Genomic DNA, 18657 nt, shown 5'->3' on the forward strand with positions numbered 1-18657 from the left:
AAATATTTCTACCACACAGATAAAAATATTTATCTTTTATCACTCTTGTGACATTTATGGTCATAGAGGTTACCCCATGAGGTAAGGCAGGCGTTCAACAAATTGCAGGTTGATCAAGAGAGTATTAAAAACAAAAAACAAAAAACTAGACAGTATCAGCATGCACTTCACATAGGGTAAGCGATGCTTCCTGGAACTTTATCAGTTAAGTCTATTTTTGTGCCTGTACTAGGTTGCTATGTAAATTGTATGTTACTGCTGACCATGATCGAAAGAGTGTGAGAAACACAGAGGTGGGTGAAATTGTCCCCATTTAACCCATGAGGAAAGCAAGCTGAGAAGTTGATTGTCCCCCAGCTAGAATGGTTTTTTCAATGATCACATTTTTCAGTGAGGGTGTTTCTTGAGGTAATACCGTGATTTGCAAAATCATTTCCCAATTCTTTGGCATTTAGGTAGCTTTCAATATTTTAACACTTTAAAAGGACTGCAGATAGCTCCTTTGTGATCAAAACCTTCCTCTTTCACTTTTTTCCCTCAGTTTAATGACATTCTTAGGATAATTCCCCAAACTGGTATTAGGGATAGAAAAGCATACACGTATTTGTATTCGTTTCCTGGGACTCCTGTAGCCAAATATGACAAACCGGGTGACGTAAGACAACAGAAATTTATCCTCTCACAGTCGTGGAGGCCAGAGGTCAGCCATGAAGTTGTTGGAAAGGTTGGTTCCTTCCAGAGGCTCTGGTCCATGCCTGTCTCCTGGCTTCTAGCAGTTGCTGGGGATCCTTGATGTTCCTTGGTGTGTAGACACATCCCTCCAGTCTCTGCCTCCATCTTCACAGGATGTTCTTTCTCCGAATATCTGTGTCTGTGTCCAAATCTCCCTCTTTTTATGACACCAGTCGTATTGGGTCTAGGGCTTGCCCTGATCCAGTACGACCTCAGCTTAACTTGATTACAATTCAATGACCCTATTTCCAAATCACGTCACATTCACAGGTTCTGGGTAGACATGATTTTGGGGGACATGTTCAACCCAGTACAATGTTTGTCACCTATACTCTTTGCCTCACTGTGAAAAAAAAAGTGTTTTTCCCCCTCTTTCATTTTGTAAAACTTTGTATTACGGACATTTTCAAACTTACATAAAAGTAGGCAGAATACTCCTATGGCCCCCACAAAAAGAGCTCCCTGTACTTTTTAATTCTTACAGGTGAATTTTAAAATTAAAAAAAAAAATCAACTAGCCCTTTCATTCCCCAATTTCGATTTAGCTGGGTGTTGCAGGTTGGGCAGTCCTTTTTCTTCTTGTTGGTGAAATCTCCTTCCTTTCTTCTTCTAGGTTGTGCTGTGTTACAGGTCAGCCCAGTGGTTGAAACACCTACTTACTGTGATGTGATGAAAGAGGACTGCAAATGTGACTTGGATGAATTCGTTATCGTAGGTAAGATTCGGAAACTCATGATCTGTGACTAGGTACCCTCCTCCCCACACACATACTGGCACTCTTCACACACAGTACCACCTTACGTGGCATTCAGAGAAGCTCCTCCCAAGATCAGACAATGTCCCTGATATAAAAAATAAGATGTCTCGATATTAATCTCTCATCTCATTTGTAGATTTGAATGCAAAAGCAGGTGCTCGTTACGGTCTGATATCTGTTTGGCGCCTCGATTATATTTTGATGAAATTTCAGATGGGCCTATTTTGAAATCCCATCTTTGGTCATTAGCTGTAGTCTCATAGTAGAAACACAAAAGAATGTGAAGTATGGAGATGCTGAATAATTGGTCCCTTCTGAGATGCAGGCAGCTCTTTCTGTGCTCTCATAAACTTGACTACGATGAGGTGAAACAGATTAAAAGACCTCCCTACCCTTTCTTTGATTTTCCCACAGAACTTGGAGATTTCAGTAATACCACAGAGACCTGTGGATGTTCCTGCAGCTCCTCTAAGAGGTATCATCTGCACACAGACCCCCGGGCCATCACCTCTGAGGCACCGTAGACCCCAGGCCTCTGACATCTTGGGCCAAATTCAGCCAGTTCCAATAACAAGGATTACTGCTTAGAAATGAAGCCATCACTACTAAAGTTCCTACAGTGTTTTTAGAGTGTTTCAAATACTTTTTTTTTTAAGTGTTTTTTTTTTTTTTTTTTTTTGGCGGTACGCGGGCCTCTCACTGTTGTGGCCTCTCCAGTTGCGGAGCACAGGCTCCGGACGCGCAGGCTCAGCGGCCATGGCTCACGGGTCCAGCCGCTCTGTGGCATGTGGGATCTTCCCGGACCGGGGCACTAACCCGTGTCCCCTGCATCGGCAGGCGGACTCTCAACCACTGCGCCACCAGGGAAGCCCCTTTCAAAGACTCTTGTACACATTCTCATTAATCCTCATGGGTGGGATGGGCGGGTTTTCTTAAACCCCATTTTATGGATGCAGAAACTGAGGTTCGGATGAGATGTGCCTCAGGACACCGTGCTGTTAAAGAGCAGAGGTAGGGCTTTGCGCTCAGGTCTTCTGACTCTACATCTGGTGCTCTTTTCACCACCCCTCCCCTTGGTACCCTCAACAAACACAAGCTGCCCTGTTGAGCGTGGAGGCATTGAGTCGAGTAAGATAACCGTCGGTGGGCACGGTAAGATGCACGGTCTGTTGTATGACACCTCCTCTGGTTTTTGGAGAGGGAAGGATAGTTGAAAACCTGAAGCACAAGACCGTAAAACACTCCTCGTGAATATAGTGTTCCATTTTTGCATCTCTTACATTTTAGTGTCGTTTATGAGCCAAACTTCAATTCGGCTGAGCTAATAGCCAAAGAGTTATACCACCTCTTCAAGAAATGCTGGATGTCAGAAGTTAATTATCAGCTGGCAGGCTCCCTGAATGCAGCTGGCTCCATAGTAAGTATCAACAGAAGTTGACCTTGAATCAAAGGTTCCTGAATTCTCATTTGCCTGCTGTTCACATCAGATGTTTCTGTCTTTCTTTGTTGCTGGGTGCTGATGGATCTGATGTTTATTGAGCGCTTGTGATGCACCGGGGTCTGTGCTCAGCAATTCATGTTTTAATCCTCACAAGTCTCCTATTAGGTAGATGCTACTGTTATTTTAATTTTAAAGTGTTAGTTCCAGACCCTCAGTGGGGCTGGTCAGTGGTAGAGTGGCGGGAGTCGAGCCCCAGGCTGCCTCGTTTGAAAGCCCAGGCTGGTTCCCTTCCACACTGCCTGCCGAGCAGGCCACCCACCGCGGCAGAGGACTCTGTGGCAGAGGCTAAAGTCGGGGTGGGAGAAAAGCACTCTGGAAGTGCAGGGAAGGCAGTGTTCCATTTCATCAGGGGAACTTGGGAAGGCTGATAGGCGATCTCAGAATTCAAGGTAAGTGTCAGGCCAGGCAGAATTGTAGCAGGTAGGGGTACATGAAGGGCACTCTTGGCAAAGGGCAGCTGCAGCAAAAGTGACAGGGAGGTGCGGGGTGTGTTTCCCTTTTTTTTTTTTTTGGCCATGCCACAGGGCATGCGAGATCTTAGTTCCCCGACCAGGGATCAAACCTGCACCCCCTGCTGTGGAAGCTCAGAGTCTTAACCACTGGACCGCCAGGGAAGTCCGCGTGGTGTGTTTCTTTTTTTTCTTAATATTTTAAAAAATTAATTAGTTTAGTTATCTTTGGCTGCATTGGGTCTTTGTTTCTTCTGGCGGGCTTTTCTCTAGTTGCAGTGAGCGGGGGCTGCTCTTTGTTGCGGTGTGTGGGCTTCTCATTGCGGTGGCTTCTCTTGTTGCAGAGCACAGGCTCTAGGCGCGCGGGCTTCAGTACTTGTGACCTGTGGGCTCAGTAGTTGTGACTCGTGGGCTCAGTAGTTGTGACTCGCGGGCTCTAGAGTGCAGGCTCAGTAGTTGTGGCGCACAGGCTTAGTTGTTCCGCGGCATGTGGGACCTTCCCGGACCAGGCATTGAACCTGTGTCCCCCACATTGACAGGCGGATTCTTAACTGCTGCTCCACCAGGGAAGTCCACATGGTGTGTTTCTTGAGCAGAGTGATTCGGTGTGGTTGGAAAACGTGTGTTTGTGTGTAGCTGGGTGTGTTTTGGGGACAGTTAATCTTAATCTTCCTTGGAAATTAAGCTCGAAAACGACCAAACTATGGAGGGCATAGATGCTAAGTTCAGGAGTTTGGATTTTAGATGCTAAGAGGAAAGTATAATGGTAGGGAGAGGTGCCTCTGCACCTGTATAAGCCGGGAAGTGTCTGCAGAGAGCTGCTTCTGGAAAAGTCTGACTACAACAGGGGATTCTGATCCGCACCATTTGTCAGCCTATTGACTAGGCAGGGTAAGGTTCTGCTGTGCAGGAAAGCATTCCAGGTCACACTGACCTACTTACAGCAATTTGAAGTCTGGAAACAAAAGAACTAACTGAAAAATACCAAGCAAAGTGATCTCAGCTGTGTGGTGTCTTAAGCAAGTCTCCTGCAGAGGGTTTTAGGTACAGGGAAGGCTCTGCCCAGGTCCTTTAGTTCAGATGAAAGCAGTTTTCATTTCTCAAGGTAAATTTTAATGTTGGGAACACATTTGAATGTTCATTTTTTTTTTTTCTTTTTTTTTTTTGCGGTACGCGGGCTTCTCACCGTTGTGGCGTCTCCCGTTGCGGAGCACAGGCTCCGGACGCGCAGGCTCAGCGGCCACGGCTCACGGGCCCAGCCGCTCCGCGGCATGTGGGGTCTTCCCGGACCGGGGCACGAACCCGTATCCCCTGCATCGGCAGGCGGACTCTCAATCACTGCCCCACCAGGGAAGCCCTGAATGTTCTTTTATTTCAGTTCCTGAAATATGCCTGTTGCTCCTAAATCCTCTTCTGGGTTATTTATGCAGGTTGTAAATGAAGAATGTGTCCAGAAAGACTTTGAATCCAGCACGGATATAGTACAGGAAATTAAATTGAAGTCGAGGATCAGAGGCACTGGAGACTGGGCGCCCCCTAGGTTTCAAATCATATTTAATGTTCATCCACCACTCAAGTAAGTCTGGGTTGCTGCTTGGACCCTCCAGTCCAGTTAAAACAAGTTGTTAGGGGTCCCACCTGACTCGTTCTGAAAATAGGTGAAGGCAAAAAATAATATACCAAGGGACAAAGAAGAATTTGTTTTAGGAAGAGTAGAGTTGGGTATATTTTTCTGAGTTAGCTTTCTTGGCACCCTGTTTATCATGGGCTTTTGGGTTCTGTAAGTTTTGACAACTTGAGAATTTAACTATGTGTCCTTAATTATGAACGTTACATAACAATTGAAAAGTAAATAGGCTCGTATTAAGTGGCTAACAGGGAGCCTTAAAAATTACACACGATAATTTGAAGACTAGCCCACTATTTTCCAGTGCAATGTGAAGTAAAAATCAATGAATTACTTTTTTTAAAGGAAAATTTAATCTTGAAAAGCGCACCTATAGTTAAGAAACATAACAGAATGCAAATAAAAACATCTTTGTTCTCTGTGAAGTAACAAAATCCTAAAAGACAAAAAAACCAAGATGGTGCAAAAAAAGGAAATAAATACATTGTATATAAATATATATAATGATTTAAAGTAGTGTTTATTCTGAGACTAGATGGCATTGTAGACAAACGGACATTGTAACGAAATACAGTTTTTTTCATTCCTCTTGGTTGGTATTTAATTCAGTGTACAGACTGCAGTGTTATGAGGGGACTGGTAAGGGTCATTGCCTTCCCTGTGGCGGTGCCTTATAGACTGACTTTATTTTTTTCTCTCAAGAGAATGCCAGGAAGTTCTCTGGGGCTGCTTGGGCCGAAGAGCCCCCTCTCCAAGCCTTGTTGAGGGGTCATTTCCCTTGGTGTGGGATGTCTTTCCTCTGGGGTTTCCCTGGGTCCTCTCAAAGACACATGAGTAGGGTTCCACATATTTTTACCGTGGCCACTTTTGCTGACCCTAAACTGTATTAAACATTTACAACTTTCTCCATATTTCCAAAATCCCATGTGGAACTGTGACACTAACAGTTCAATAGCAAACACTTCAGTAGACTATCTTTCACCAAAAATGTTTGATGGCATTGTCTTATATTACCTCTTATTCATCTAAATGTCTTTGGGTCCATCTGTAAACTGCCCGAGTGCATCATCTCTTGATGTCTCGTACCCCTGAACGTTCTCCCGTGTATTACGTGCCTCTAGTTCTCCGTGGAGAGAGAATTCTGTGTATGCCCAGTGAGAAGTCTCTAAAGACCCCTCGGTGGAATAGTTACTCGTGATACCGACTTCTGCTTTGGTGGTAGCAGGGGCTTTTAAAAGACCGAGAGATTTCAACTAGAAAACTCTACTGAATAATTCTATTTCTTTCCCGAATGAAAAACGATAAAATTAAGCCCCCATGCCAAGAAAAGTATGATGATGTCAATTTCTCTTCCAATCAGTGAAAAATATCCCCCTTGGCCTTTTCTGAAATGTAACTCTTAATCATTTTCTGCCCTCAGGAGGGATCTCATGGTAGCGGCCCAAAATTTTTTCTGTGCTGGCTGTGGAACTCCGATAGAACCTAGTAAGTATGGAAAATGGGTTGCCTGCTTATTAGGTGATAACATTGTTTTCTTAAAACATAAGTATGGGTATATTTTTTCTCTCAAATGCATACAAGCAATAATTACACAGCAACAAATCTTCTGTTCAACAATGATTTGATTCATAAGCATGTGAATGAAATTTACATAATTTCATGTCCATACCCTTGCATTTTTAAATACTGTAAGTTAAAAAGCACCCCCAAATAACCAATTCTTATATTTCCTGTTTATCCCTCTATACATCAGAGTTGGGCGGTGCATTGTTTTTGTCAGAGATGCCTTTGATGAGAAGTTATAGGCGTTTCATGATGCCGCCCTCTCTTTCATGAAGAGGCCACCGTGACGTGCAAGGCTCTGTGACTGCCCATTACCTCTCCGACTCTTATCTCCTAACTTTCTCCCCGTCGGGCATTGAGCTCCAGCCACAAGGCCTCCCTGTTGGTCCTTGAAGGCGGCAGGCTCTCTCCTGACTCCGGGATTTGCATTTGTGCTTCTCTCTCCCTGGAATGCCCTCCCTACAGCGTCCCCCTGACTGGTTCTCTTCCTTCCGTCCCATCTTCATTCACAGATCTTCCCTGGCTACCCTATCGAAACTGTCCACCTCACCACCCTCCTGGCCACAAACACACACACACACACTTTATATTCCCCTTCCTTTCTATTTTTTATTCAACTGCTTATCTCCCTAAAATATTCTTTCCTATTTTACTGATTTTTCTTATTATTGTCTGTCTCCGTCAGAAGACTCTAGTTCCATGAGGACAGATATGTGGTCTGTTTTATCCATTGCTTTATCTGTTGCTCCTACAAGCGTACCTGGCACACAGTTGGGACTCAGAAGATATTTGTTGAATGACTGAATGGCTTATGCAGGAGCTAGCCAGACTCCTCTAAGAGGGTTTCAGGGAGTGGCCCCAGGGCCTAGAAAATTAGGTTTCACCCCGTCAGAAAGGCGAGTTGCTCTCTTGAGACTGGGAATCACTTGTTTTTTGCTGTGAAGGCATCCATAGGTCTAACCTGAGAAGGCTGGGAAAGGAGCTTTGTGGGAAAGCATTCCTTTGATAGGCAATCTTGGAAGGAAAAAGACTTTGAGCATCTCCACCTCAAGAAATAAAAATAGAAAGCAGAAATCTATCTGAACTTCCTTCTGCCATGCTGAATGATAGTGCCTGCCATGCATCACAGTTGTAACTAATTTTCTTTGAATGACCCTCTTCCCCGCTAGTCTAGTGGGGACCATGTCTCTTTGGTTAACCACTGTATCCTGGTGCCTCAGTAAATATTGAATGCATGACTCAGAAAGTGTGAATGCGTGCCTATGATTCCACCAACTTTTAAAGTACTTCCCAGAGTCTGTTCACATGTGGAGACGTAGGCCTGCACCACTGATAATAGCATGGTCCTTCCCTCATGGAGCTTGCTGACAGGAAGTCATCAGCCAAGTAAATAACAGGGTGATGCCTGCGACAAAAGAGAAAGGCAAGAGTGCTATGGGAACTTAAGCCAGGGAACTTAGTCTGGGCTCAGGGGGCGGGGAGTGAAAGGTTTCATAAGGAAGTGACTGTCCCCAAAGGAGAGAGAGAGAGAGAGAGAGAGAGAGAGAGAGAGAGAGAGAGAGAGAGAGAAAGAGAGAGAGAGGGAGGGGGAGGGAGAGGGGAGGGGGAGGGGAGGGGGAGAGATAGTGTGTGTGTGTGTGTGTGTGTGTGTGTGTGTGTGTATATGGGTTTGGGGGGTCACCATATGTAAAGGGCCCAAGGCTACTGCAAAGAAGTCCTGTATGACTGGAGAGTAGGAACAAGATCAGACAACATGCCACAGAGGTAGGCAGAGCACAGACGGCAGGAGCGTTAGCAACCGTGGAAATCATTTCGGACTTTTCCCGTGAACCTCCTATAGTTCTTAGGATAATTTTAACTTTTCATTTTGAGATATTTTTAGACTTACAGAGGAGTTGCAAAAATAGTACAGGCACAACCCATATACCCTTCACCCACCCTTCACCTTACAATAATCATAGTATAATTATTAAAACTGATACATTAGCATTGATACAATCGTGGTAACTAACCTACAGTGTTTATTTGGGTTCCACTAATGACCGCTATCCGTTCCAGGGTCCAATCCAGAATTCCACACTCAATTTAGTTGTCGTATCTTCTTACTCTCCTCCGATCTCATACAAACTGAATCATTTGAAACGTAAACAGCAGAAAGGATGGTATTTTACCCTTTAGCAGGTCCTAAAAATAAGACTGATGAACAGTTATCCCACCAAAGAAAATGAACAACGATTCTCTAATGTTGTCTAATACTAGTCCAGATTCGTTCGTGGTCCTCAAGATGATGTTTATAGCTAATTTGTCCACCAAGTTTCATACATTGCATTTCGTCATTATTTCTCTTTAGTCAGCTTTATGCTAGAACTGCACTGTCCAGTATGGTAGCCACTAGCCCCTGCGGCTACTGAAAATTAAAGTTAATTAAAATTAAAAATCCAGTTTCTCAAGCACACGGGTCACATTTCAAGCGCCTAGCAGCCACCTCTGGCCAGTAGTGACTGTATCGGACAGCACAGATCAAGAACGTTTCTGTCCTCACAGAGAGCTCTGTTGGACAGCGCTGTTCTAGAATTTTTCCCTCTTATTTTTTTTCTATGACACTGACTTTTCCTGAGATGAGGACGACTGTGGTTCAGAGCAGAGTTTCTCAACCTCAGTGCTGCTGACTTTGTTATGTGTGGGGGATGGGGTGGGAGAGACTATGCTGTGCGTTGTTGGGAGGGGCATGGGGGAGACTACCCCGTGAGTTGTAGGAAGTTGAGCAGCATCCCTAGATGCCTCTAGCAGCTCCCCAGTGGTGACAGCCAAAGTTGTCTAGACATTTCCAAATGTCCCTTGGGGGAAAATCACTCCTGGTCGAGAACCGCTGGTTTAGGGTGCTTTGTTTTGTTCTGTTTTAATTCAAGGACTGAGGAAACCAAAAGAGATGGACGTAATTCATTCTGTATTGATAGTATAATGCTTAGTATGTATTCAATGAAATTTGGTGAATGAGTGGCTGGATGTTGAAACGTTAGGATTTTAGATGTTAGAGAAAGATGCACTCTGACAGGAAAATGCACTGGCCCCTTCTGTCCTCCTCTGTCTTCACATCTTGCTAAGTTCGATCAGGAAAATAGAGTTCAGGGGCCGGGATATCCCTGTGTTTTTCCCATTTAATATAAAACGTGTTGAGGCCCTATCATACGCAAAATAATACTCATTATTCTTCATATCAGAGACCTTAATCCAAGGTGGGAAGTAGACACAGTACAGTAGACTTTTCAAAGTTTCAAATTTGAGAGCTCAGACATGAATCATTAAGCACTTAATAAGTTCTTCACAAATAATTTGTCAACCCTAGAGAAGTGTCATATGTTAATGTAGAGTTTGATAATAGCGTGTGTACATATGTACTTACTGTTGACCCTCATCACTCACGAATTCCGTATTTGCAAATTTGCCTACTCCCTAAAATTTACTTGTGACTCCACAATCAGTGCTCACGGTGTTTGCACAGGCATTCACAGGTATGTGCAAAGCACCGAAAAATGTGTCGCCTGAAATGTGAGTTGCCCGACGCACTCGCTCTCAGCTGAAATTGAACAAGGCAGCTCTGCCTCCTTGTTTCAGCTCTCATGCTGTAAACAAGTCCTTTTCACAGTTTGTTTAGTGCCATGTGTTTTTACGTTTTTGCATTTTGGGATGGTTTCAGCTGTTTAAAATGGCCCCCAAGCATAGTGCTGAAATGCTGTCCAGTGTTCCTAACCACAGGAAGGCTGTGATGTGCCCTAAGGAGAAAATCAGCTTCCTTCATGAATGATAAAGGTCACCCTCGGCTCATCTTAGACCCTAGTCTTGAGGGAGGAGCGCACAGGAGGCTTAACTGAACTGCCATTTTCTTTCTTAAGCCAGGGGGTGGGCACCCAGGTATTGGTTGCATTAATTTCTATACCTTTTGTTTGTCAATATGTTCTATTAACAATATTTCCAAAAGCAATGCATGTTCATTTTAGCAAATTAAAAAGTGCAAAGAGCAAAACTCCTTTCTTTCCCCCACCCTCTAGAAGTATTCAGTGATGGCTTTTTGGTGGGCACTTTTTCGGACTGTGTGAGGTTATTTTTAAAAACAAAATACAGATCACATTATACACACCTATACCTGCACGGCCACTGCCCACACTCTTCCCTGTATTTCATAGACCCCCGGGCATCTCACTGTTGAGTGCGCCATGCTTATCTAACCAGTTGCTTCTTAATGGATATTTAGATCGCCCCCCGCATCTATTATAAATGTGCTGTAATGAACGCTTTTCTCTATTGCCACACGTGTAAGTTAGCATTTCTGTCTAATGCTGCAGAATTAAGATTACTGCCTCATGTTTAAGAATTGAACTGTATCACGGAAATGTCCTAAAAGGTAGCCTCTCCTGTCAGCCCTGTGAGTGAGTGCCCACCACTCTACACCTCACCAGCTCTGGATCTCTTAAATGTGTGACAGTCTGAGGCAAAGCCAAGTATTTCACTCATTTTATATGCATGTCTGTGTTACTGAGACTGAGTGTTTTTTACATCTTTACTGGCTGTGTTTCCTCTTCCTATGTATTCCCAGCCTTTGTGCGTGTTTTTATTTTTTTCCTCACTGATTTATTCAAGAACTCTTTGGGGTGCTACTTCCTAACAGTCTACACAGAGTGCGTTATCATTTCCAAAGCATTTTTCATATGTGTGATATCACGGAATCCAGTTCTGAGTTGTTTTCGTGGCTTCAGGACAGTTAGCCCGAAGAGATTCGGGCTTATAAGAGTCTTCCTGCCAGTAAGGGGTTGAGACTGGACTCCCACCAAATCCCCAGACCCTGAATCTCATATTCTTTTGACCACACGTCAGTTTAAAAGGCCCATCTTCCAAATCCAAGAGTGTTTCGGGAGGGTTCTATTTCCCAACATCTGTTACACAAAAGCAAAGCTCATGCATGGCCATGACTCAAGGCCTCCGGTGTCTGCCAGAGCTTCCCCAGCACGGCTTCAGCGTCGTGAAAACAGCGAGCTGAGTCTTGCCCTTGGGAGGGAATTGGAGGCGGGGACAGGCAAGGGTGGGTTTCCAGCGTCAGGTGATCAGTGCTCATCCTTCCGTGTGTCCTGCAGAATTTGTGAAGCGGCTCCGGTACTGCGAATACCTGGGCAAGTATTTCTGTGACTGCTGCCACTCGTACGCGGAGTCGTGCATCCCTGCCCGCATCCTCAGGATGTGGGACTTCAGGAGGTACTATGTCAGCAATTTCTCCAAACGGCTGCTGGATAGCATATGGCACCAGCCCATCTTCAACTTGCTGCACGTCGGCCACGGCCTGTATACGAAGGCCAAGGAGCTGGACAGAGTGAGGGTGAGCAACTGCCTTTCCGGGGAAGGGAGTCCAGTGGCTGAACGGGTCCTGTGGCAGTAAATGGACATCTCCCCCAGCTCAGGGCATCCAGACAGACCCTCAAAGGGGCGGATTTACCATCCAGCGGATGGAGCTTATGCTTCAGAGACCCTCGCCTGCTTGGGCTCCTTCCGTGGTCCCAAACCAAATTTCACATTTATGCGTAGTTTTCATTTATACCTAGCTTTTGAATTTTATTCTCTTTTGAATAAAAATTGTATGTGTTTAAGGTGTACAACATGACGATTTGGTATACGTATACGTGGTGAAATGATTGCTGGTCAAGCTAATGAACATATCCGTCCCCACACACAGTTACCTGCTGGGTGTGTGTGGTAAGAACACCTGAAATTTACTCTCTCAGCAGATTTCCAATATTTAATATAGTCTCGTGAACTGTAGTCATGATGCTATACATGAGGTCTCTAGACTTTTCCTACGTAACTGCAACTCTGTACCCTGGACCAGCATCCCCCCATTTCCCTCACTTCTTCCCCCCTAGGGACCACCCTTCTAGTCTCTGCTTTTATGTACCTGACTTTTTTAGATTCCACATACAAGTGAGATCATGCAGTTTTCGTCTTTCTGTGTCTGGTTTATCTCACTTAGCATAATGTCCTCCAGGTTCATCCATGGTGTGTCAAATCGCAGGACCTCATCCTTTTGTATATAGTTTGGTGTTTTTCTTAAAGAAGGCCCCCAACATTGTATAAGCTTCAGGTTCCCCGAGACCTGGGTCCCTCCTGGACCCTCTGTAGATCTCTGGACTCAGTAATGAACCCCTGCTATAAAGACCGTGTATTTCAAAAGCTTATTTTCTAGAGTTGTAGCATTTCAAGGTTAGAAATAACATTTAATTTTGACTTGTACATTTCCAGTGTTTTTTTTTTTAACATCTTTAATGGAGTAGAATTGCTTTACAATGGTGTGTTAGTTTCTGCTGTATCACAAAGTGAATCAGCTACACGTGTACATACATCCTCCAGTGTTATTTTATCACATTTACTTTTCCCCCCGTTTGGTTCCTCACATCAGGAAATCCAGGAGCAGCTATTTCATATCAGGAAGCTGTTGAAGACCTGCAGGTTTGCTGAAAGGTGCTACTGCTGGCTGGGCTGGCGGGCGGGCCTGTGAATGGGAGGTCTGATAACCCCACGCACTTGCTGACCCTTTGTGCCTCCAGGCCCAGCTCCTCCAGTACATAGCAATCACCTTGTGACTCTCCTTGGGGATGCGGAGCCCCTCTTGAGTGTTGCGAAGCCTTCTAGCTCACTAGCAGGGAATTTAACATGTTAAGAAGAATGGACCAGTATAAGGATGGAACAGCTCTAACCAGTGGGCTATTATTATCATTATCATTATTTTAAATTGCGATAAAATACACATAACATAAAATTTACCATCCTAACCCTTTGTAAGTGTCCAGTTAAGGGGTTAAGTACGTTCACATTGCTGGCCAACCATCACCACCGTCCATCCACAGAACTCTTTTCATCTTGTAAAACTGAAGCTCTGTACCCATTCAACACCATCTCCCCAGCCTCCATTCCCCCAGCCCATGGGAACCACCCTTCTCTTTTCTGCCTCTATGATTTTGACTATTCCAAGTACCTCATATGAGTGGAATCAAACAGTTTTTGTCATTTTGTGACTGGCTTATTTCATGTAGTATCATGTCTTTGAGCTTCACCCCACGCTGTGGCCTGTGTCAGGATGTCCTTCTTTTGTAAGGCTGAATGACACTGCATTGTATGTATATTCCACCTGTTGTGGACCCATCCACCCTTCTTGGGTTGCTTTCTTTTGCTTGTTGTGACGAGTGTTACTATGCTGATAGAGAGGCATGTCAACTTTTATTGGCTGTGTTAGAGTCTGTACTATGATGTGGTATTAAGTATTGTCCTATTACTGAACACCTCATACATTTTAAATATCTTTTGTTATTAAAAAAAAAAAAAAGCACTAAGCTTTAGCTGAATCTCCGACTGCATCCATGGGTATAGCCTGAGGATGAACTTCTGAAGGCCATGTCCATAAAGGCACAAGCATGAATTTAGCAGAGATTTTTGCGGCATGCGGGCCCCTCACTGCTGTGGCCTCTCCCGTTGCGGAGCAACAGGCTCCGGACGCGCAGGCTCAGCGGCCATGGCTCACGGGCCCAGCCGCTCCGCGGCATGTGGGATCTTCCCGCACCGGGGCACGAACCCGCGTCCCCTGCATCGGCGGGCGGATTCTCAACCACTGCGCCACCAGGGAAGCACTGGATGCCTGCATCTTAATCTCAGTGCTGGACCAGTGGTTTGGGAGTCATCGTAACCCTCCTGAGGCATCACTCAGTGATGCTGATGGACTTGAAATGTAGTGGAAATGAATCAAGTGGTAATTTTTATCTCAGTACACGTTTGCAGGACTGGAAAAACAAATTTTCAGTTTTCTTTTGCTCAACGTGCACATGGGCAGGCTGCCAGAGACACTTTTCTTGTTCAGCTTTTTGAAATTCGGCGTTTATGGAATTTTAACTTCCTGGCTTCCAAGCAGTTGGCAAAATGTAAAGTGGGGAGTAAAGTTAACTTGTTCCTGGGGCAATTTTTTAAAAAGTTGAATTCAAAATATTCAGTGTGAGTGCCAGGAAAAAGCACCCCCCTGTTTCTGCCCTTGCCTGTGTCAGGTGGGTTTGATTTCCCCTTGGTTTCCTTTCCGGCAGCACGTTAAAGGAGTTTGAACAGGTGCCAGGACACTTGACTGATGAGCTTAACCTGTTCTCCCTGGAGGACCTGGTCCGGGTCAAGAAAGGGCTGCTGGCGCCCCAGCTCAAGGACATTCTGAAAGTTTCCCTCGCGCACGTGGCCAGCTGTGAGGTGAGGTTTGTCTGCCCTGGTGGGTGCATCCCTGAACTGTCCCTTCTGTGGCCAGGCCTGGGCAGGGTGTTCTGCACTTGCCTCGTTTAACCCTCACAATCTCTGAGGAAAGTACCAGCAACACTATTTGCAGATGAGAAAAAATGAGGTTCAGAGCTGTTAAGTACCAGACCAAGAGCATCTTACTGGGATGCAAGCCTGGGCCAACCGACTTGTCGTCTGGGCGCCCAGCGCTGTGCGGGGGCCTCCCTCGACTCCCATCTGCCCTGACGTGCCAAATGCAGCTGTGTAGACTCAGGATCCAGTCGATCAGGACCTCTGTGTCTTCAGAGCCTGACAAGTTGCAGGGGAGCTATCAGAAACAAAATGAGATCCTACTTAAAATCATGATCTTTCTCTGGTGCCTCAAACTGCCCTGATGTGCAATTTCTCCAGACAAAACAAATGCACATTTATTGTTCTGATTCTTCCACTGTGGCAGGTTACAGCATCCCGTTCCTTCTAGAGGCTAGAGTCATAGACATTTAAACATTGGTGTTTACAGAACTCTGTATGTCATTAGAACTCTTGTATAGTAAGAGCAGCGTACAGTCTTGGCTTATAGAATACCAAGCTGAAATCTTTACATCATCTGCTGTAGACAAGCTTTTTAATTGTTACGTATGTCCACGACATTCAGTTGCCTTGTGCAAATATGATATGTTGCATAGGCATATCTTTTGTCCTATGCAGAATGTTTCATTTGACTTCTATGAAAATTGCAATTCATGAATTTATATAAGCGTTTTAAATGCAGAAACTTGTTACTTCCACAGTCAATCTGGGGGATGCTAGAATAAAAGATTTCAATACCTGGGGAAAAAACTGGTGTTTATAAAGTTCTGTGAAAGTGGTAACGCAGCTTCTGCGTCAGAAGCATTACCAATGAGGACTCTCACTTTTTGACTCCTATTCTTACAGCTGTGTCAAGGAAAGGGTTTCATTTGTGAATTTTGCCGGAGTACAGCTGTCATCTTCCCATTTCAGACCACGACGTGTAGAAGATGTTCAGGTATCATAATGCGATAATACCTTAAGCTTTACAGTGGCTTAATAACTTAAGTGCAAAGTTAAGTTTGATGACTTAAGCACAAATAACTTAAAAACAGCTTAATAACTAAAGCACTGTGTTATTTCTTTAAAGTATAATAATGCTGGTGTGTGCTTCTGTGTTGAATTGGAGCCTATAAAGGTTTGGGTGCACAGGGGGGAGAATCTGAGTGGGGCAGAGCTAAAGGATGATGTCTTATGGAACAGGGTTTGGAGAGAGGAGGTGGTCCCTGTTTGGCCTGTCCCCCAATTCTTCTACATCAGGGCAAGGTACAGCTGCCCCTGTTTTGTTTTGTTTTGTTTTGTTTTGTTTTGTTTTGTTGCGGTACGCAGGCCTCTCACTGTTGTGGCCTCTCCCGTTGCGGAGCACAGGCTCCGGACGCGCAGGCTCAGCGGCCATGGCTCACGGGCCCAGCCGCTCCACAGCATGTGGGATCTTCCCAGACCGGGGCAGGAACCCGTGTCTCCTGCGTCGGCAGGCGGACTCTCAACCACTGTGCCACCAGGGAAGCCCCAGCTGCCCCCCTGTTTTGTAATTGAATCACAGTCAATCCCAAGTTCACTAGGGCACTTCTCAGGTTCAACACCTGCGAGAGTATGAAGGCAGCAGGGTTGGGCAGAGGGAGAAGTTGAACAGTGGTGGGGTAGCCATGAAGACTCAGTGCATCTCAGGGGAGCTGGGATGGTTTTACGGCATTTTGCCAAACTGGAGACAAGAGAGCCAGCCAGGTCTTTAAACCTCATACTGACCAGTCACTAGATGCGGGCTGGGGCCAGCGAGGGGGCATGACCTTGATCAATCCAGCTCTCTTTAGTCAGGGCCATTTCCAGAGAAGGGATGCTTCCTCCTGAGCCATCAGCCATTGATGTGGTGATGCACTCTTAGCACCCTGGGGGGTGGTCTTTGGACAGATCTGGGAGGCACTGCAGCATCCATGACATCAAGCTGTCTGAGCCTCATGTTCTACTGGCCCTCATGACCTACTGGGGACTTTATAGTCCCTCTGAGTTTCAACCTGCCTGACTTCTCTTTGGAAGACTCTGGTTTCTGGGTTCAGATCCCCTCTCTCCCCGGGATGGGGATAAGCGTCTGTACATATTTGAGAAAACCAGCTACCTGTTAGCTGACGGCTGTCCTCTTTGCTTGCAGCATGCAGGGCTTGCTTTCACAAGCAGTGCTTCCAGGCCTCCGAGTGCCCCCGGTGTGCGAGGATCGCGGCGAGGAGAAGACTTTTGGAAAGTTTGCCCTCTGTGGCGACATCATGCCCTTGACTGTCGTGAGAAAGACTGTGAAACACTTGTTATGATCACGTCTCCTGTTGATAAGATTGTTTTATTATTATTATTATTTTTTTTTTTTTTTGCGGTACGCGGGCCTCTCACCGCTGTGGCCTCTCCCGTTGCGGAGCACAGGCTCCGGACGCGCAGGCGCAGCGGCCATGGCTCACGGGCCCAGCCGCTCCGCTGCATGTGGGATCTTCCCGGACCGGGGCACGAACCCGTGTCCCCTGCATCGGCAGGCGGACTCTCAACCACTGGGCCACCAGGGAAGCCCAAGATTGTTTTATTATTGAGTGTTGTCTATTAAGAAAAAAGATGGCCAATATTCTCTTCATTATATATATTTAATATTTTACAAGAATGCAGATCCTTTGTTATTAAGCCTAGGGTTGTTACCGGTGATTTTGTTTACAGATGTTCAATGTTTTTGCTGCTACTGGTTTTTTAAGGTTTTTTTTTTCTTTTGATAATTCTTAAATTGTATTTGAATAGTTGTATTTAGCTAATGGTAGAACCTATTTTTTATGAATTGTAACTGACAAGGCAAATGACTCAGTTCCTCTTCCCGTGAAGCTTGTTTCGTGAAAGGGATTGGTACTGCCAAGGAACAAAAAGGCAACCAAAAATCTGTTTGCTCAGGCATTTTCTTCCAACTTAAATTCCATTTTGTAATTGTATCAGTCTTACAGATTTACTTATTCCAGGGTTTGTACAGAGGGTACGTATGACTTTTGCAGTTACATCTGTGTCAAGATGAGTTTATGCTTAGCGGGGTACGCAGGTGCCGTTTGAAGCAGTTGCCTCTAGATGGCGCTCTTTCAGGTGGCACAAATCAAACCTGTATTTGTCACCTTTGTTCCACAAAGTCAAGGGACGCATGGGTGGGTAGAACTTTCAGTGTTTTGTCTCATAGACATAAAATGGACCATAAGATATTTGAAGACTTAAATACGCTGTGGGGAAATGCTGTTGATGAACACAATGTGATTGTAGTAATAACTTTAAAATCATAGACATTCCATTAACAAGGTTAAGTGAATCACTAAACCTTTATAAATTTCTTTTTCCTAATATTTCTTATATTTACATGCTTTTCTTCCGCCTCCTATATACTTTCTCCCGCTTCAGAAAGGGCCCTGGGGCTGGGTCCCTTCTCGGCACATCTTTAGTCTGGAACGTGGTGTCATGTCCCCAGGATTCTCACGCCCTAAGTAAACCTACTCAGAATGAACTTGTCAAACAGCACAGGCAAGCAGTAAAGTGGGACAGGTCGTTCCCTCACCTCATCCAGTGTTGTGTGTGTGTGTGTGTGTGTGTGTATGTGTGTGTGTTTCATTCAGTGGGATGATATTGAGTACTTGCAAGAAATGAGTGTCTACTATAAATCTGGCAT

At 45.1% G+C, this 18657-nt stretch overlaps 1 protein-coding gene across 5 annotated transcripts in view; it reads left to right on the plus strand.

Moving 5' to 3' along the window:
* Nucleotides 1–17428, plus strand: part of RUBCNL (rubicon like autophagy enhancer) — a 36811-nt gene extending 19383 nt beyond the window's left edge. For 4 of the 5 annotated variants that reach the window (XM_032611668.1, XM_032611669.1, XM_032611667.1 and 1 more), the window contains 10 exons: nucleotides 1346–1447; nucleotides 1904–1964; nucleotides 2777–2906; nucleotides 4870–5015; nucleotides 6487–6551; nucleotides 11759–11997; nucleotides 13072–13133; nucleotides 14741–14894; nucleotides 15855–15945; nucleotides 17134–17428. In XM_032611668.1, coding sequence (XP_032467559.1) covers nucleotides 1346–1447; nucleotides 1904–1964; nucleotides 2777–2906; nucleotides 4870–5015; nucleotides 6487–6551; nucleotides 11759–11997; nucleotides 13072–13133; nucleotides 14741–14894; nucleotides 15855–15945; nucleotides 17134–17255 — 1172 coding nt within the window. In that variant the 3' untranslated portion in view covers nucleotides 17256–17428. The remainder of the gene's footprint in view (nucleotides 1–1345; nucleotides 1448–1903; nucleotides 1965–2776; nucleotides 2907–4869; nucleotides 5016–6486; nucleotides 6552–11758; nucleotides 11998–13071; nucleotides 13134–14740; nucleotides 14895–15854; nucleotides 15946–17133) is intronic. The other variant, XM_032611670.1, reaches the window with a different exon arrangement.
* Nucleotides 17429–18657: the final 1229 nt, after the last annotated feature.

This window comes from Phocoena sinus, chromosome 18 (genome assembly GCF_008692025.1).
Source record: "Phocoena sinus isolate mPhoSin1 chromosome 18, mPhoSin1.pri, whole genome shotgun sequence".
Lineage (NCBI taxonomy): Eukaryota > Metazoa > Chordata > Mammalia > Artiodactyla > Phocoenidae > Phocoena > Phocoena sinus.